The sequence below is a fragment of the Nomascus leucogenys genome, chromosome 1a (assembly GCF_006542625.1).
Source record: "Nomascus leucogenys isolate Asia chromosome 1a, Asia_NLE_v1, whole genome shotgun sequence".
Taxonomy (NCBI): Eukaryota; Metazoa; Chordata; class Mammalia; order Primates; family Hylobatidae; genus Nomascus; species Nomascus leucogenys.
In genome coordinates this window covers 75,359,070-75,380,420 of record NC_044381.1, presented here as the reverse complement: position 1 = coordinate 75,380,420, position 21,351 = coordinate 75,359,070, and the positions used below count along the sequence as shown (strand labels likewise).

Here is a 21,351-nt window from a genome sequence, read left to right as displayed (position 1 = left end):
GTGAAAGTGACAAGTTTTCCAATTTCCTCATCCTAGGTGGAAACAAAACTCCCAAATTCAGCAACATTTCAAAGTGAATTTATTTTTTGTTAATCAATAATAGCGTGGATTTGTGGACATTTATTCAGACAATGCTTGTTACACATTTGGATTCACAGATTTTTGGCACACTTATTAGTCTGTGCCCCAACCCCTCCCTATCAGAAATCCACACACATAGTTCTGAAATCCCTATCATATCTTAAGATTATTAAAAATCAACTTAAGACCCTTTTAACTATGGTTTTGAAATTACTAAGGTCAATTGTAGTTCTGATAGCTATTGTAATTTAGCTAAATTTCAAATACAAAGGCAAAAAATGCACCATTCTACTAAAAAAGAAAAATAATTTGCGCACGTGGTCAAAATTAGCTTCTAGGAATATATAAGCTTTGAATTTCCTAATGCTCACATATTTAAAGTCATCATCACAGCTATATGAGTATAAAAGGTGCTAAATTTTCTAGAATTTAACTCAGGACATAATGCCAGAAAGAAATATTAGTGATTCTGTATTTCCCACAAAAATGTAAACTGATTTTGACAAATAACAGCAATTACACCTATTACTTCTAGCACTTTGATACTTATTTTCTGAGTAACATGTGTAATCTACAAATAAGAAAAACTGAAAACTGCTGATTTTTTTCAAGCAAATTTGACAATCCAATCTATCATAGCATTTTACCATAAAACATATGACTTATTTTTTCCCTATTGACTGATAGTAGTACATAGTATGTTTGACTTTGTAATGATAATTTATTATGGTGGTCTTAAAATGTAAAGAGAAAAACAGAAGGAAAATAATTTTTAAAGTGTCCCGTTTTAATACATTACTTTATAGAATTTAATTGTTCCTGGGCTCATAACAAATAAATTGACTTAAAACTAGCCTCTCATTTGTACTGATGAAAGTTAACTTGTATAGCAAAAGATGAGTAAAAATTAACTTGCACAGCAAAGGGGGAAAAATAGAAATGACCATTCAAATACCTTTTTAAAAAGTACTTTCACTATAAAACTGTTAGATACATTAATCAGTACATAGAATCAGATAAGTGGTATCACATGGTCAAAGATAGACCCAATAAATTCAATACCAAATAAAAAGGTTTTACTCTTAAAGGCTCCAAAGATACCATTTGACAGAACAATGAATTCCTCTCTTTTATATTAAAATCTGAAAGTAATAATCAAGGGGGAAAAAAACTAAGTACTAAGTTCCTAGCAATACAGTGCTGGAATCTGTGTCCTACCATTCTTCAGTTAATTTTTAATGGATGATCATTAAAACAGCTGTTACTGCTTCTTTCTTTATAGCCATATATTAAACTACTACACATTTCAAGTGAAATACATGATACTTCCCCCTGAAATAGCCAAAATTTGGGGTTCTAGTATTCTTGGAAGCATTTATCTGCTAGAAAAGATGTGGTTTTAATTCCTTTGTGATAAGGTGAATTTCCTTCATTATCTTCAAGGTTTCTATGTACGAGAGGATTGAATTCCTTCAAGGTCACCCAAAGTCCTGAGAGCTCCAGAGAATTATTTTGGCACTCTGACTTCTATTTTCTGGAACATTTGGAAATGTCTCAGAGTTTCATCAGAGAAAAATAATAATAAAACCCACAAAATCTATGGGGAAAAAAGTCATAACTGACTATATTTGCCAAGGCAATCATATTCATTCAAGAAATTTTCTAGTATAAAGATATGTACCAATTATAGAGTGAAAGACTTCACCTGTATTTAAAATGTTCTCTTTATAGCCCACTGGTATTTATTTGTCTTAGTCAAGGCTGGTATAGGTCTGCTCTCCTACCTTTTGTATTAGATGTAAAATTAAATGTAAAACATTTCAAATGTATTAAATCCAACTGTTGTAAACCCTTTCCACATAAAACTTCCTTCTACCAGCTAACATCTTACCAGACATATTTTCCTATCAGCTGAGAAAAATAATTATTTCATTACATACAACATCCCCAAGAAAATGAAATTCATTTATAATGTCAAAAATGATTGATTTTTAAAAACATTAAAGAAACTATCATTGACTGTGAAGGACAGTTCACAAATGAGAACTCAGTAGAAGAACATGAAGTAAATTGTGACATTATCTTAGAAACATTTATCTGCCCATATCGATATACTATCATGATTAATTCTTAAATCACCAGAAGAAGAGTTTTATAGGCATTTTCCATAGTACATTAATATTAACGTACTATGGTGAGGTTAAAGAAAAAGAAGGGTCAGGAGGACAAAGTTCTGAAAACTTGGAGCAAGAGGGGAACAGACAACAAATGGAAGAGTGAAAACCTAAACCTTAAGTGGCATAATCTTACTATCTTGAGTACTTCCTCATTTAGGTCCTTCCCAAAACACCAAATGCATAGTTACATTTGCAATTATACCGGCATTCAATAATATGCATTTGCTCAATTAAATATTATTTGAAAATTAAATAAAAATCACAGTTACAAAAGCAAAAAGAAAAATTCCACTTCTCAAAATATTTCTAATACTTCTTCCAGGATTGTGGGCAGAAAGTTTTTAAACAGAAGAGATCTTAACTTCTACTGCCAAATTTCAGATTTTAGGTTATATAAAATGTAAATGACTAAGAAGCAAGATGGCAAACAAAGCACAAGGCCAACAGCCTTGTAGAAACATAGAGACAACATCAAAATGCTTGAATGCTGACTGTGGAATTAAAGGTAACCACACAAGTTTGATAAAGAACTATGATATGGTCATCCATAGCATAGTATGTAATATGACAGGCAATTGCTTTTAAGTTATACTTGGCCAACATCACCATGCACTAAATAATGTGCTTTACAAAGCATATTACCAGCCATAATTCCTGCCTTTAACATATTATAACTTCAAACAGACCTATATACAGATAAAAAGACCTTGGTATTCAATTGAACAAGAACTAAAAGGCAAGGGTAAAGGAAAGACACCAGCTAAGAGTTTTAAAAATCCACTAGAAATAGTGTTTACTGGTAAAAAGAACAAACTAACATAGTCAAATACAATACCGATTCTTCATGTAAATGGACTAAATGAGTCCATTTAGTGGAAAACAAAAACCTAGAGAGCAGTGGGATGTATACAAAAGTAAAGAATTCTTATATTTGTTCAATATTCAGACAAGTATCAAACTATTGTATTATTACATAAAAACAAGTCTTACCTTGTTGCTGTGAAGATGCAATATCAGATTTATTTCTAACACGTAGGTAACTTGGTGATGATTTGTGTTCAACTTGCTTAACATCCTGATTTTGCTTTTGTTGGTACTAAATAATTTAAGATATGAAGTCATAATATTATTTTTTAGTTACTTAAAAAAATCTGAGAAGTCAAATTATTCAAGTGTTTATAAAATTTTAATAATATGCTTGCTTTCTAGTTGCTTTTTATTGCCTTTTATTTATTAGCACTTCTACCAATAAATAGGTGATGAGGTACATATTACAAAAGAAAAGACGCTGCAAAAAAAAAACCTTTAAAAAGATTTGGATCATATATACAGATTTCAAATATTCAAGTCATTTCTGTCTATTTTTATTAGAGAATTCAGAGCTACTTATGAATCAAACTACTTTATATACATATAATGGATTTAAGACAGGATAAGAACTTAATTTGGCAGCAAACTCTTCCATATAACCACTTTTTGCATAAAATGAAAATCTGCATAATGCACTGTAATTTTCGAAGAGCTTTTATATATAGTAACATCATTTAATTCTCAGAAGTGTGAGTAGGTATTGTTATCTTCCATTTGCCATTCAAGAAACATACGCTCCATCATAAGCACTATCATCTCTCTCCCTTACCTATAACATAACCAAATTTGAAATTTACAGTAGTCACAAATCTCTTCATAATCACACATCACAAATTGTTGATTTTCTTCCTTCTCTTTCCTATTTTATGTGCTTAATTATAAATGAGCCCCTGAAAACAACTATTACAGGAGCCCCTGAAAACAGCTCTAACAGGAACTTAAAAAGAAATCCCTGGACCCTTATCAATAAACACAACCATAGAAGAATCTGAAACATCTGTCCACATGGACACAATGTAATCACTGCACCTTTGACAGGCATCCTCTTTATCTAGGGGTAAAAATTAGTAGCTCTAAGCTGCAGTAATAATAACTAGCCTTAACTCTGGTCTTCCAAGTTTAGAGCCGTTAGTCATGTATGTTTCTGCCTTGAAGGAAGTATTATCTTGGTGTGTATTTCTAAGATGGGTACTAGGACTACCTCTGGCTCTGGCTGCTGAGACTTTGAACGTTTCTGTTGGTTTCCTTACTTACTCACAGCGAATAAGAGCTGTGACCACAGGAGCTAAACTGCCCGTGTTCAAATCTCGGTAAGGCATTTTCTAGCTTTGACCTTGGGCAAGTTATTTAACTGCTCAATACCTCAATTTCCTCATTCATGAAATGGGGATAATAGTAACAACTACCTCATTAGGCTGTTATAAGGATTAAATAAGTTAAAATACGTAAACAACTTAGAACAACATCTAGCACTATAAATGTGTGCTATTATTACTAACCATACGTCCCTGCTAGCTAAAGAAATCTAACAACGGAATTTTTTGAGGCCCATTTCTTCTGGTAACACATTCTAGTTTTATTCTAAAACAAGCCATCAATTAAAAGGAAGTAATCTTTCTTTTATTTTTAAAGTTTAATTGAGATATATGTAACAGACAATAAACTGCATATATTTAAAGTTTTCAATTTGCTGTTTTGACCTACCTATAAACCATGAAACCATCACCACAATCACGATAATACCATAAACATATCCATCAATCTCAAAAGTTTTCTCACACCCTTTTATCTTCTCCTTCTTGCCCTTTCCACCTCTACCTCCTACTGTCCTCAAAAAAGAACTGAAACGCTATTACTATAAATTAGTTTACATTTTCTAAAATTTTATATAAATAAAATCAGTATTTTTTTTTTTTTTGGTATGGCTTCTTTACTCAACATAACTTTTGTAAGAACCATCCATGTTATTGTTTGTATTCATAGTTCATGCCTTTTGGTTGCTAAGTATTCCACTGTACAGGATACACCACAATTTGTCCATTTACCAGTTGATGGACATTTGTGTTGTTTTCAGTTTTTGATTACTACAAATATAAGGTTGTATGAACATTCATGTACATGTCTTTGTGTAAATATATGTTTTAGTTTCTCTTGAGAAACTAGGAGTGAAATGCATGGTTCATATGGTGGGTGTATATTTTTAAATGGCAAAGCTCTTTTCCATAGGGGTTGGATCGTTTTACATTCCCAATCAACAAAGTATGAGAGTTCAGTTGCTCCACATCCTTGCCGACACTTGGCATGACAGTCTTTTAGATTTTAGATATTCTAACGGATGCGTGGTGGTAGCTCATTGTGATTTTATTTTGCATTTTCCTAATGACTAACTCTGCTGAGAATCTTTTTTTTTTTTTTTTTTTTTTTTTTTTTTTGAGAAGGAGTTTTGCTCTGTCACCAGGGTGGAATGCAGTGGCACGATCTCGGCTCACTGCAACCTCCACCTTCCGGGTTCAAGTGATTCTCCTGCCTCAGCCTCCTGAGTAGCTGGGACTACAGGTGCACACCACCACACCCAGCTAATTTTTGTATTTTTAGTAGAGACGGGGTTTCACCACGTTGGCCAAGATGGTCTCGATCTCTTGACCTTGTGATCCACCTGCCTCAGCCTCCCAAAGTGCTGGGATTACAGGCGTGAGCCACCACGCCCAGCTGAGAATCTTTTTATGTGCTTATTTGCCATTTAAATATCTTCTCTGGGTAAAGGACTGGTCCAAATCCATTGTTCATTTTTAAACTGGATTGTTGTTTTCTTAATATTGAGTTATGTGAGCTCCTTATATATTCTGAACACAAGTCTTTGATCAGATAAGTGATTTGTAAATATTTTCTCCCAGTCAGTGGCTTGCCTTTTAATTCTCCTAACTGTGTTTTGAAGAACAGAAGTTCTTATTTTTGATAATAAGAACTTAAAAAATTATTATTCATAGATAGTACCTTTGGTATCATATCCAAGAAATGTTTGTCTAATCATGGTCACAAAAATTTTTTTTATACAGAAGTTATTAACAGATACTTTATCATTATTAACTAGTTTTTCCTGATCATTGCTTGGTCACAGGTTGGTAATACTGAACCCCACATAATCATGTGTTCCATAAACAATCTTTATCTTACATATTTTTTGGTTTCATCCTTAACACATGTCCTGCTGCACAATACCATGAATACTTATTCATAAATTAGTTCAAAATGGGTAATTTTGAACGAATTGCCAATACACAAATAAAAAACTACTTAATATTGAATTTTTTTAGATTAACATCTTGGTGAGTAATTAACCTATTTTTTCGGCACACAAGATTGCATGGGCCATTGGCTTACCTCAGTATTAAATTTCTTATGCAATACATTTCTTATGAAACACTTTTTACAAATTTCAATGTAATAAACACTTATCAAGCACCTACTATATGCAAATTACTGAGCTAGGTATTGCATGCAGATACAGAGATGTAAATGAAATAGCTACCTTACTTTTATATATATTATTTTTATGTTTTATTTACTTATTCATTTTTTTTGAGACAAAAGTCTCACTCTGTCACCAGCTGGAGTGCAGTGGTGTAATCTGGGCTCACTGCAACATCTGCCTCCCGGGCACAAGCAATCTGCCGCCCATGTCGGCCTCCCAAGTAGCTGGAACTACAGGAGCCCAGCTAATTTTTGTATTTTTTGTAGAGATGGTGTTTTGCCACATTGCCCAGGCTGGTCTCAAACTCCTGGACTCAAGCGATCCGCTGTCTCAACCTCCCAGAGTGCTGGGATTACAGGTGTGAGCCATTGCACCTGGCCATTACTTTTATTCTTTAATTTAAAGAGAGGGAATTAAGGCTTAAAAAAGGCTAAGTAATGTGTTCTAGGGCACAGCTTGGGTGAACTAGATTTATATTCAGGCTTGAGTCAGGAAATAAAGGAGGCAGGATTTGAAGCTATCTGACTCCAGAGGCTTGGCTCTTGACGGGGTACCATGCTAAGGCAACATTGTTTCAATTCTCATTTTAAGTAAAATACAAGTGCTATTAATTTGGTACCTGGGAAAAATCTTCAGCGGCTACTGGTAAATTAACATCATTTTCTTGTGCTGTCAGAAGTGTTGTGGGAAGAACCAGGTTAGAATTTGACTCCAACTCCAATTCTCCCCTAGCACATGAATCTTCATAAATATTATCTGTTATCAAAAATGTAAACAAAAAGTTAAAATAAATTGTTAAACTTATCTTCAAAAATGAACAAGTAGTTGACTAAAACCACCAATATTTCTCACCTGCTGAATTAGAACTAGCAGTGTACTTCAAACAAACACCTGGACCAAGCCTTTACTGCAATTAAAACCAAAACTCAGAGAGAATGCAAAAAGTACCTATGTTCAAATAAATCCATGGAATATTCTATGTAAAGTTCCAATCAACAAGTTGCCCATACAGTTCATCTGCAGCCTCCTTCCCACATATGAACTCTTAATACTCCTGCTCACCTTTCCTATCTCTAAGAGTCAATAGAATACTTTCTATCTGAAACGTAATCTTAAAGCAAAGGGCAATTTCCTGCCTGGAAAATGTTGGTATTGGCTAGCTCTATTCTGTGGATTTTTTTCTTCAAGTGATCAAGCTCTTATTTTCTTATCTAACTGGCACCTCTGGCTGAGTGCAGTAGCTCATGTCTGTAATCCAGCACTTTGGGAAGCTGAGGCGGGTGGATCGCCTGAGGTCAGGAGTTTGAGACCAGCCTGGCCAACATGGTGAAACCTGTCGCTACTAAAAATACAAAAATTAGCTGGGTGTGGTGGCATGGCACCTGTAATCCCAGCTACTCAGGAAGCTGAGGCAGGAGAATCGCTTGAACCCGGGAGGTGGAGGTTGCACTGAGCTGAGATCGCGCCACTGCACTCCAGTCTGGGTAACAAAGTGAGACCTCGTCTCTAAATAAATAAATAAATAAATGGCACCTCAGTCAAATCAGTAAAAGGAGGAGCAGAGATATCTATGTATCTAACCACTGTACCTTTGTATTGCACTATATACTCCAAGCACTTTCATATATGAGTACATTATCTTATTACATTTGAACTTTACAATCATTCTGTAAGACAGGTTAGATAGCATTGTAACTGTCTCTCACTGACATTACTAAGGTTCAGAGAAGTTAACTAACTGTCCAAAATCAAAGAGCTAGTAAGAAGTACAGAGGAATTAAGTCACTGCTCTCTGTTTCACAGTCTTGCTAGACAACCTTTTAAAATATAATCTATAGAAATAGACCTGAAGTTATATGCAAATTAAGTTTTAAATATATATATTTTAAATTTATATATATATTCTATATATAATTTATATGTATACATATAAATTATCTATATATACATATAAATTATCTATATATACACATATAAATTATCTATCTATCTATCTATCTATATATATATATACATACAAACTTTTTTTTTTTTAAAGACAGAGTCTCACTCCTGTTGCCCAGGCTGGAGTGCAATGGCATGATCATGGCTCCCTGCATCCTTGACTTCCCAGGCTCAGGTGATTCTTTCACCTCAGTGTCCTGAGTAGCTGGGACTACAGGTGTGTGCTACCACACTTGGATAATTTTTTGTATTTTTAGTAGAGACAGGGTTTTGCCACGTTGCCAAGGCTGGTCTGAAACCCCTGGGCTAAAGTGATCTTCCTGCCTCAGCCTCCCAAAGTGCTGGGATTACAGGCATGAGCCACTGCACTGCACCCAGCCTGAAAAAATATTTTAAAGACGCCATAGATATTTTCCATTTAAAGGCATTCTGTTGACAATTTCCTAGATATAGCAAATAATCACTCTGATTGATCTTTTATGTTAATCTAGGTTTTCAATGGGCTTTTACATAAAGCGAAATACATCTATTGAGTTTTAATTTTTTTTTTTTTTTTTTCAGATGGACACTCACTCACCCAGGCTGGAGTGCAGTGGTGCAAGCTCGGCTCACTGCAACCTCCACCTCCCGGGTTCAAGCGATTCTCCTGCCTCTGCCTCCCTAGGAGCTGAGACTACAGGCATGCGCCACCATACTGACTAATTTTTGTATTTTTAGTAGAGGCAGGGTTTCACCATATTGGCCAGGCTGGTCTTGAACTCCTGACCTCAAGGTCTCAAGTGATCTGCTCGCCTCGTTCTCCCAAAGTGCTGGGATTACAGGCATGAGCCACCATGCCCAGCTGCATTGAGTTTTGATTTTTACTATTATGGTATTAAATCTGTATAAAACAATTTATCAAAATTATTACCTGATTCTCACTTAATTATCTAACAGAAGATTAATTTAAATAATGGTAATAATACCTATAATTTAGAGTCACTAATGTTTCAGGCTTTATTTGCCTCTTTCTATTCTGATATGCCTTTTTCTATTCCTATGTGACTTGTTCAACATTTTTCTAAGAGTGGCAAATGAATTAAGAGAAAAGAATTATATATAATGTTAAAAAAGAAGATACTGAAAACTCTTTTGCAGATGTATGGTATATGCCTAGAAAACCCAAGAGACTTTAATGAAAACAAAAGAACTCTATTAGAACTATAAGAGAATTGGTAGTGTGACTGGATATCAGATAAATAGATAAAAATGATTAGCTTTTTTCTACAGTATAGCAACATAATCAAGCCATGAAAGCACAGAAAGCATAAAAGATAGAAATATCTACATATAAATTTTTAAATTATATGGCAAAAAAAGATCATCAACAATGTCAATGAGCAAAATATAAATTTGGATAAAGATATTTGCAATACAAATAGCAGAAAACATCTAAACTATAGAAACAGCTTTAAAACTAACAAGAAAAACTGAGAACCTCCCAGATGGGAAAAGAACTTTATAGGAGCACATACAAATGGCCAACAAACATATGAATAAAAAGACATATAAACTCACCAGGAGTCAGAAACGTATCTTCATATTTCTACTGAGGCATGTAAAAAAACTAATCAACACAATTTCAGGAGCAAATGTAAGGAAAGGGCACTAATAAATTGCTGATAAAAATAAACTGGTTTAAACTTTCAAGAAAGCAACTTGGCATTATCTATTTCTAAACTAAAGATACATTTGCTCGTGTATAGAAGAGCTTCCCAGGAGTACATACACTGGAGTAAGGAGGAGTATGTACAACACAACAATCTGGTAGGATATGTGTGTGGATACTTACTCTAGCATTGTTTATAGTGCAGGGACATGTTAATAAACATCCATCAATAGAGAAACAACTAAATAAATTATTGGAAATCAACACTATGAAGTTTTACGTAATCATTAAAATGAATAAATTTAAGTAATACCAGTTGACCTGGAATAATCTAAGGGTTTACTGGGTAAAACACAAAATGCAGGCACGTGTGCAAGATATGATCTCAAGTTGTAAAATAATGGCAATCACACACACCATATATATAGTACATGCATGTGTGCATATAATTATATGTGTGAGGTAAAAAACAGGAGGGTTATATGCCAGAATCTTAACATGGGTTACTTGGGATAAGGCATACATGGGACAGGAAAAAAGCGGTGGTGGGGAGCACTCAAAAAGTGCATAATAGCTTTCACATAATACATCATCCTATAATTTAACAGATATTTACTATGTTCTGTATACTACATAACCTGCTAGGTGACAGCGATATGACAGTAAACAAGATAAAGTCCGTACCCTCACATGAGATTACAAATCAGTGTGATAAGAGAAACATTAGGCAGGTGACATTAGAGAATTATACAGAGTACATATGACAGGTATTTAACCCAGTGATAAGGGTCAGGAAAGGATTCCATGACAGCAATCATAACAGTGCTGAATTTGCTGTGTCTTCTAACAAGCAGGCTCACTGACTGTGGGTGTCTTACCTGTATAATGCAAGTTAGACCTTTAAAAGAGGGATATTTAAAATATTATTTCATTCAAGTCAAATTTAATTTATCATAACTAAAAATCCCTAATTTTACTTTCCTAGAATTTTGTTACAGTGGAAAGCAACCATGGCAGACTTTTAGAGAAGACTAAGTTTGCCTAAAATTACCAGTCCAGCAAGAGTTTTTGGTCTGGCATATCTAATGGATTTTTTTCATTTGTATGAAAGTCAAAGGCATCACAAATTCAGTATGTATAAACCCCACTCAATCTCTTTCCTCCTAATTCTGTCCTTCCTCCATATTCGCTCTCTCTCAGTGACTGACATGACCATCTATCCAATAATTCTAGACAGAAACCTAGGGATTTCTTCGACTTTCTGCTTCTTTTGTACTGCTCACATTCAAATGAATTCCTGTCCATCTCCTTAATTCTCTCTCAAATCTCCCTTTTTATATATCCTCACTACTGAATAATGTCTCATCAGGTCAACTTTAATGGTCGTAATCAGGCTCCTTGCCTCCAGTCTTAACTCTTCCAATCTATCCATCACATTGCACCTCAGATGATCTTGCTAAATAAAAGGTAAATACGATCATATCACTCATTTACTTATAATCTTTAACAGACTGATGAATATCACACAACATTCAGAATTGACAGAAACAAGGCTGAATTGTTCATGGGAATAAGTATAAAGTAAGACTGTTATTATTTCCCATTTTGTATACAAAGCGATCCTTACTGTACTCCTTAATAGATCATCCAGGGCTTTTCATGACCTGGTTTCTGCTCCCTGCTGCAATTTCACTACATCTTAAGCTCTAATTCTTTGACGAAAACACTGCATTTCCGTGATTAACCCTTGCTTTTTTTTTTTTTTTTTTTTTTTTGCCTTTGTCCCCTGTCTCATTTCATATTCTGCCTGAAAGGTCCCTCCTCACTCACCACATGGCAAGCATTTATTCATCTTTGAGGAGTCACTTCAAGCAAGACTTCCCTCATCTATGAAGTCTTTCCTGAATCCCTTCAACTACAATTGACCTGTACCTCCATCCTATACGGGCTTCTTCACAATAACTACCGTAATTTATTGCATGTTTTTGCTTTCTTATCTACTATGTCTACTAGAGAAAAAAAATCATTGTGAACAGGGCCTTACCAAGTTTCATATTTCTAGCACCTAGCACATGCTCAGCACATAGCAGGCACTCAAAAATGTCTTCTGAATAAGTAAATGAACAAATTGGAATATTCTTATCATAATTTACCATCTGGCTAATTCCCTTAAGATTCAATTTCACGTTGGATCTTGCAGAAAACCTTTTCTAAGCCCTCACAAATGAGTTAAGTTCCTCCTCTGCACTCCCACAGCCGTCTGTGTTGTACTAGTCACACAATATTATAATTGTTATTTATTTCTCCCACACTAGTTAGTAAACATCTTGAGAGCAGATATCTATCATCTTTGAATCTTGAGTGCTTAATGTAGTACTTACACAGTTCTAGGTATACAGTGGGTATTTAATACAGGTTTTCTGAGTAAATAAAAAGCTGTAGTTGGTAGTATATCCCAGGGTCCACAAATAATTCACTCCAATTATAGGTTACATTTTAGGTTTCCCAAGACAACTCCTCAAAGCCAATTTTGCAACTTTCAAGTTACTCAACCCAACCTGAGAGCCTCAGGAATGGAGACAGTGATAGAGGACTACAGAAAATAGGACACTTCCTGAAAATTAGCAGGGGTGGGGAGGCGCAAAGTAAGAATAGATGACCCTCTGTAAGCAAAGTTATTAAAAATCAAGATGAAAAGCAATACCAATCACTAGCATATATAGTTGATTCTCATCTATGGACCACAGTTACAGTCTGTGGTGACCAGGAGAAAATCTTGAAACAAGAGGAACAAATTAGTTTTCTATAGGCAAAGTCCTTTTAGTCAACTGTTGATAGTTTCTGATTCTATTAAGTACATATTAGATAGTACTTTTCATACTCCAAGCATTATTAAAGAGAACACCACCATGTGCCAAGCACTGTGCTTACTACTTTACATGCATTGTCAAATACATGTACCTAAGAACCGTAATGAGATACACATTATTACCTCCAAGACAGCCCCCAGTGATCCCTGCCCTCCTGGTATCTACACCTTTTAAAAGTCACCTCTTAAGTTGTTCCATGATTGGCCTGTGTTATCAATGGAATATGACAGAAGTGATGGCATGTCACTTTGGAGATTAGGTTATAAAAGACATTATCAGTTGGGCGCAGTGGCTCACACGTGTAATCCCAGCACTTTGGGAGGCTGTGGCGGGTGGATCACTTGAGGTCAGAAGTTTGAGACCTGCCTGGCCAACATGGCAAAACCCTGTCTCTACAAAAACATACAAAAATCAGCCAGGCATGGTGGTGTGCATCTGTAGTCCCAGCTGCTCAGGAGGCCGAGGTAGGAGAATCACTTGAACCCAGGAGGCAGAGCCACTGCACTCCAGCCTGGGCAACAGAGCGAGACTCTGTCTCAAAAGAAAAGAAAAAAAAAGACATTATGGTTTCCATCTTGATTGCTTACTTTCTCTTGGGAGATGTCTGCTACCACACATCATTCACGGCCCTATGGACTGGTTAACATGGTGAGGAAGTGAAGCCTCTTGCTAAATCCATGTGAGTGAGCTTGGAAAGTGGATCCTTCAACCCTAGTCAAGCCTTCAGATGACCTCAGTCCAAGCCATCATCTTGACTGCCACATCAGGAGAGATCCTGAAAACCACCCAGGTAAGCCACTACCGGATTTGTGACTTTCAGAGTTCTGTGAAATAATAAATGTTTGCTGCCTTCAGCTGTTAAATGTGGGGTAATTTTGTACACAGCAATATTATCCCCACTTGACACATAAAGAAATTTGGGTTCAGGAACATTAAGTTACTTGACCAAAGATACACAGAGCTGGAATTCAAACCCATTTCTGAAACTCTCAAAGCCTAAACTCTTAGCCATTCTGCTATACGGCCTTACATATGTGCTCAATCTTATGTTATACCATATTACTTATTTTTCCCAATTAAACAAATACCTACATTGTACCTAAGATTAAAAATGCACTGTACTATAGGTAATCTGCTAGGGTTACCAGAGATTTAAAAAGGACTGGAGAGGCTATCTCCTCAGGGAGTTTATTCCGTAACATTTCAACTAAGTACCTAGTTGCTCTCAGGTACCTAGTAGCTCTTAAGTACCTAGCAGTTCAAGTGATCTGCGAGAGCCACCTAGTGTTAACTCTGTTTAATTGCATTCTGCACATTTAGCTGGACATAAATGTAAGTCACATTTCATGCCATTTGAATCCTACAAATTTTAAAGAATGTAAAACATTTAATACTCTCATTATGTGTACAAAATGAGAAATAAGGCCAATCTTTACATTTATTCACATGGGAAATTCAGTCTCGAACTTCTCCCAATTCTGAATGATACAAGGTGTTCACTCAATATGAAACTAAATACTCTAACTTCAGGCTTTTCCTTTTCTGATTTCTGGCAAATCTGCGTGCCTCCGGAAGTTTCTTTTCACTTAAGAGAAAGAAACAATGGGCATTTAAAAATCAATAATAAGAATACAGCAGATCCTCATTTAGTTGTAAATTACATATTTGCAAATTTATCTACTCACTAAAATGTATTTATAACCCCCAAATCAATACTTGCAGCACCTTTGTGGTCATTTCTGGACATGTACAGAGTGGTGAAAAACTTAAATTACCTAACATGCATTTTTCCAGTTGATGCTGAACAATGATACATTCCACTTTATTCCAGCTCTCATACTATAAACAAGTGACCTTTACACAGTATAGGTAAAGCTGTGTTTTTCACATTTCATCCTTTTTTTTTTTTTTTTTTTTTGGTGATTTCACTGTTTAAAATGGCCCCTTAGTGCTGAAGTACTGTCTAGTGTTTCTTTTCTTTTCTTTATCTTTTTTTTTTTTTTGAGACACAGACTCGCTCTTGTTGCCCAGGCTGGAGTGCAGTGGCGCGATTTCGGCTCACTGCAACCTCTGCCCTCTGCCCTCTGAGCCTCCCGGGTTCAAGCAATTCTCCTGCCTCAGCTTCCCAAGTAGCTGAGATTACAGGCATCTGCCACTGTGCCCGGCTAATTTTTGCATTTTCAGTAGAGATGAGGCTTCACCGTGTTGGCCAGGCTGGTCTTAAACTCCTGACCTCCGATGATCTGCTCACCTTGGCCTCCCAAAGTGCTGGATTACAGGCGTGAGCCACCGCACCTGGCCTGTCTAGTGTTTCTAAGCACAAAAAGCCTCCGTTGTGTCTTATGGAGAAAATATATGTGTTAGATAGGCTTCCTTTAGGCACAAGTTATACTGCTGGATAGTTCAATGGCTGTGAGTTCAATATTAATGAATCCAAAATATATATTAAATAAGATTTCTTTAAACAGAAACATAAATAAAACCAGGTTATGTATTGATCAGTTGATAAAAATGTTATGACCAGAGGCTCACAGAAACCTAATCCTGTATTTCCCCTAGGAGCAATGGTTCAATATTTGTTAATATGTTTGTGGTGACCACAGAATATAACAATGGTCCATAGATGAGAGTCAACTATATATGCTAGTGATTGGTATTCTCTATTCTATCCTTATTTCCAATGTGTCACAGCAGAAAGTTTATTTAAATTCTAAAATAGTCCTGAATGCACTGAATGCTACTGAAATTCATATAGTATAAAGAATAAATGTCTATAGTATTATCTAATTTAACCTTGTCCTAAAGATGTTATGTCAATTTTCATGGATTCGTTATATTTTTCCAGTACATATTACAATAAATGCATCGGCTGGGCATGGTGGCTCACGCCTGTAATCCCAGCACTTTGGGAGGCCAAGGTGGGCAGATCACCTGAGCTTAGGAGTTCGAGACCAGCCTGGCCAACATAGTGAAACCCTGTCTCTAATAAAAATACAAAAATTAGCTGGGCATGGTGGCGCATGCCTGTAATCCCAGCTACTCGGGAGGCTGAGGCAGGAGAATAGCTTGAACCCAGGAGGCAGGGGTTGCAGTGAGCCGAGATCGTGCCACTGCATTCCACCCTGGGTGACAGAGCAAGACTCCGTCCCCCAAAAAATAAAATAAAATAGGCCGGGTGTGGTGGCTCACGCCTGTAATCACAGCACTTTGGGAGGCCATGGCGGGCGGATCACGAGGTCAGGAGATCGAGACCATCCTGGGTAACACAATGAAACCCCATCTCTACTAAAAATACAAAAAATTAGCCAGGCATGGTGGTGGGCTCCTGTAGTCCCAGCTACTTAGAAGGCTGAGGCAGGAGAATGGCGTGAACTCGAGAGGCGGAGCTTGCAGTGAGCCAAGATTGTGCCGCTGCACTCCAGCCTGGGTGACAGAGCGAGACTCCGTCTCTAAATAAATACATAGAATGAAATAAAATAAAAGTATCACAGTTAAAAAGTTTTAAGTGTATGTATGTGTATCACCAAAATCAATTCACATACCACCCAATGGTTCATGTACCAACATTGATATATGAATCACATTTGGGGAAACACTGCTATATATACTATAAAAAAAGTTATCACCAAACTTTTCAATTATTAAAATCCCTTTTAATAAAGAAATTTTGCAAGCCCCTATCTGAAAATAGGTATGCTTTTCTTAACTCAGATTAGGGATACTACTATGACACATCAAGAAAAAATATTTTGGTGTCTACCTGAAACTGTGTCAAATTGCCGAGATAATGGTTTAGGATCACATTGTTGATCCAAAGACTGTGCATTAGTGACAGGTGGCTGCATATAGAGAGAATGTCCCATTAAGATGTTCTCTGCTGCCGCTGTTAGCTGGGGTCTTTGTCCTTCACTAAGTTCACCCACACTGTTTTCCAAGTCCTTTAAAAAGTAGAAACAATTGTTAAAACCATTATATTAAAATCAAGTCAAAACAGGAAATGTTTGCCAAATATCATGAACAATACCCTTTGACTCCTTGGAAGGTATTTTACAAACTGCCTTCTATGCCACATATACATTACATGCAAGAAAAGTTCAAGAAGTTAGTCTAATAAGCCTCGTGATAGGCTTTGTTTTCAATACAATAATTTCATATATTTTATGAAATTAACCACTGTTTTTCAAGCGCCAATAGCAATAAAACATATAAGAAAAATTATATTACAATTTAAAACACTCAATGGGGCCAGCATGGTGGCTCATGCCTATAATCCTAGCACTTTAGGAGGCCGAGGCGGGTGGATCACTTGAGATCAGGAATTCAAGACCAGCCTAGGCAACATGGCGAAACCCCGTCTCGACAAAATATACAAAAATTAGCTGGGCATCATAGCACACACCTGTAGTCCCAGTTACTTGGGGGGCTGAGGCAGGAGGCTAGCTTGAACCCAGGAGGCAGAGGCTGCAGTGAGCGAGATTGCACCACTGTACTCCAGCGTGGGTGACAGTGAGACCCTGTGTCAAAAAAAAACAAAAAATCAGCTGGGCACGGTGGCTCACACCTGTAATCCCAGCACTTTGGGAGGCCGAGGCGGCGGATCACAAGGTCAGGAGATCAAGACCATCCTGGCTAACACGGTGAAACCCCGTCTCTACTAAAAATACAAAAAATTAGCTGGGCGTGGTGGCGGGCGCCTGTAGTCCCAGATACTCGGGAGGCTGAGGCAGGAGAATGGTGTGAACCCGGGAGGTGGAGCTTGCAGTGAGCTGAGATTGCGCCACTGCACTCCAGCCTGGGTGACGGAGCAAGACTCCGTCTCAAAAAAAAAAAAAAAAAAAAAAAAATCAAAACCACTAAATGCTGGTATGCATTACACATCGTTCATACAGCTTAAAATGGGAGTAACAGAAGATTTCTCTCATTCTTCATGAATAAAAATTGCCTAAAGTTTGTTAGTGTAAACTTTACAATAAACAATTGATGAGGAGAATAATATACTTTAAACAGCATAAAGGTTACCCCGTATATCAATAATAAGATTTTTATAAAAGTATAGAGGCCCTGGCATGGTGGCTCACACCACCCAGCACTTTGGGAGGCCGAGGCGGGCAGATCACAAGGTCAGGAGTTTGAGACCAGCCTGGCCAATATGGTGAAACCCCGTCTCTACTAAAAAAAAAGTATAAAAATTAGCCGGGCATGGTGGCAGCTGCCTGTAGTCCCAGCCACCCGGGAGGCTGAGGCAAGAAAATCACTTGAGCCCAGGAGGCAGAGGCTGCAGTGAGCCGACACTGAGCAACTGAACTCCAGCCTGGGCGACAGAGTGATACTCTGTCTCAAAAAAAAAAAAAAAGTATACAGATTATAGAAGAATACTTTAGTCATATTTAATAATGTTATTTTCTCTGGGAAAAATAAAAAATACAAAAAGCACAAAAATTGTTGGCTGGGCATGGTGGGTCAGGCCTGTAATCTCAGCACTTTGGGAGGCCGAGGTGGGTGGATCACCTGAAGTCAGGAGTTCCAGACAATCCTGATCAACATGGCAAAAACCCGTCTCTAATAAAAATACAAAATTAGCAGGCACAGTAGTGCATGCCTGTAACCCCAGCTACTCAGGAGGCTGAAGCAGAAGAATCACTTGAACCCAGGAGGTGGAGGTTGCAGTGAGCCGAGATCCCGCCACTGCACTCCAGCCTGGGCAACAAGAGTGAAACTCCATTTCAAAAAAAAAAAAAAAAATTGTTTTAAATGAAATCTATGAAATAAATGAACAAATGAAAAAATATAAGACTCTTATTTTCTTTCTATATTAAAAAATTATATATCCTAATCACTAGTACATTTTATGACTTGAGATATTCTAATTAATGAATTTACTAATTAAGAACTGAAGAAAAATTCCAATTATCTGAAAGCTCCCATGTTTCTCATTTAAAAGGGGTTTAATTTCAACCAACAAATTTTTTTTTTAACTAGACTATATGAAGAAATCACTGCTGAAACGCCTTTGATGATTCCATTGACTATAAAATAAAATCTAAACTTAGCTCAACATTCAAGATTCTCTTCAATTTGCCTTCATTCTCCTATGTACATCTCTACCTCTCCTTATTCCCTTAGCCTGACTCTTCTTTAGGAATACTGATTGCCTCAACATCCTTTAAATTAAAAAATACTGTTTCATAATTAATATGAAATCCCCTGGAGACTCTTGGGCAGTGTTTAGAATGATGGCAATTATGTTTCCCCCAGAAATTAATGAGAAATATTTCACAATGCCTATATTACTCTGACAGTCTACAGTAACTTCTCTGTTGTGAATCTGTTTTCTAGGATATTTGCAACTGCTGAACTATTTAACACCTTAAGAATACTCTATGACCCTACTGAAGACTTATCTTGCCTATTTACAAAATGGTCTCACTCATAAGTATCTCTGAGTTTTGGATTATACTCAGTGCTTAAACTCATGCCAATTTAAGTCAGGTTGCCTATAATACAGAGTAATACACCTAGCCCATCTACATATATGTACAAATTACAGTTTTGCCATCACTGACCAAAGCCCCTCTAAGCAAGAAGTTTCAAGCACAAAGAAAAGCCACAACTTAGAAAAGCAATATTTTAACTTATAATGTATCAATATTACTAGTTCTTATTACATAGCCCTTTAGACAGGAAAATATGCAAAATGTTAATAGCCCTTTAGACAAGAAAGTATGCAAAATGTCACTGTTAATCAGACTGGCAAAAATTTAAGATTAAAAGCACTTTGTGTGACATGGGAAAGGGATCTCATACAGCTAGGGGCAATTTTTCAGTGCCTACTTAAATTATGAATGCTTATATCTTTGAGCCAGCAATTCCATGCCTTAGTATCTAAATCTAGAAAAATAATTTCTCATGAGTACAAAAAAAGGATTTTATACCTAGTATAGTTTGATTAGAGAATAATTGGAACCAATCTAAAAATCCTTCAACAGGAGAATAATTAAACTATGGTATACTACATGGTAGATAAAAAGAATATAGTAGATCTTCAGGATTTATGTTAAATTTTAAAAAGCCTTGCAACTTGCTTTTTAAAATTTAAAATTGCACAACAATGTATACACACACGTCAAAATTATATACTAAGCCAGAAATGGTGGCTCATGCCTATAATCCCAGGACTTTGGAAGGCTGAGGCAGGAGGATCACTTGCGGTCAGAAGTTGGAGATCAGCCTAGCCAACATAGTGAGACCCCGTCTCTGCAAAAAATAAAAAATTAGCTAGGTATGGTGCACGCCTATAGTCCCAGCTACTCTGGGGGCTGAGATGGGAGGATTGCCTGAGTCCAAGAGTTCGAGGCTGCAGTGAGCTGACTGAGCCACTGCACTCCAGCCTGAACAATAGACTGAAACTCTGTCTCAAAAAGATTCATATATATATACACAAACACACATATACATATACACAAATATATTTTTATACATATATAAATGCTTAATGCTTAGAAAAAGATCTGGAGAAGATAGAATTCTAACTTCTGCATTGCTGGTCTAGCCAGGACAGCATAGTAACAAAGGCTGCCAGCTCTCAAAATCAACACTGGAGTTAACTACAGAGGTGAAAAAGAACCCATAGATTCTGAGAACTAAAGTAAAAGTTGTGAAAAGCCCCTGGAAAGACGGACAGTTAACTCAAACTGGAACGTGTGGAAAGAAAGGGGCTGCATCCTAGGGAGGAGGCTGTGTGGAGGGGCTTCGTGAGAGGAATGAATGGAGAAAAGTCATTGTTTCTTCCTCCATTAATTTGAGATTACTGCTTGCCCCTCAACCATGAAAGTCTTCTTGTTAACAACCCCAGCTGCAAATGCTGGCGCCCCAGAGTAATATCAGGGAACATGAAGGCATAGCTATGGTAACAACTATAGATGAAATCTGTCCAGAAGCCCATCCATGGGCATCATTCCTTCACCTTCTTCCCCTCCAAGCCCCAGGACTAGTGGATTATAAACCCTCCCAAAGCAACATCTTCCTAAGGGCTTAAAGACACAATAATCACCAGGAGAGCTATACAGTGGAGTAACAGCAAACAGCAGGGACAGTGACCAAGGGTGGTTCTGTGCTGCCTGAGGCTCTCCTCCCTAGGGCTCTCTCCTCCCCTCTTCTTTAACTCTCTGAAACAGACCATGGTTTTACCCTTACCCAAATTCTCAGACATAATAGTTGATCCCATCAGTGAAATAAGAACTCATAGGTCAAAAGAACCAGATACCTGAGGAGTCGATAAGTTTAAAAAAG

General features: G+C 36.8%; 1 protein-coding gene across 7 annotated transcripts in view; it reads right to left on the bottom strand.

Moving 5' to 3' along the window:
- KIAA0586 (KIAA0586 ortholog) overlaps positions 1–21,351 on the bottom strand; it is a 122,194-nt gene that overhangs the window by 32,084 nt on the left and 68,759 nt on the right. For 4 of the 7 annotated variants that reach the window (XM_030811311.1, XM_030811318.1, XM_030811326.1 and 1 more), the window contains 3 exons: positions 16,823–17,000; positions 7,220–7,356; positions 3,249–3,354 (listed from right to left, as the gene is read on the bottom strand). In XM_030811311.1, coding sequence (XP_030667171.1) covers positions 3,249–3,354; positions 7,220–7,356; positions 16,823–17,000 — 421 coding nt within the window. Of the gene's footprint in view, positions 1–3,248; positions 3,355–7,219; positions 7,508–10,101; positions 10,151–16,822; positions 17,001–21,351 lie in introns of those variants that run through there. The other 3 variants (XR_004029700.1, XM_030811334.1, XM_030811344.1) reach the window with 3 other exon arrangements.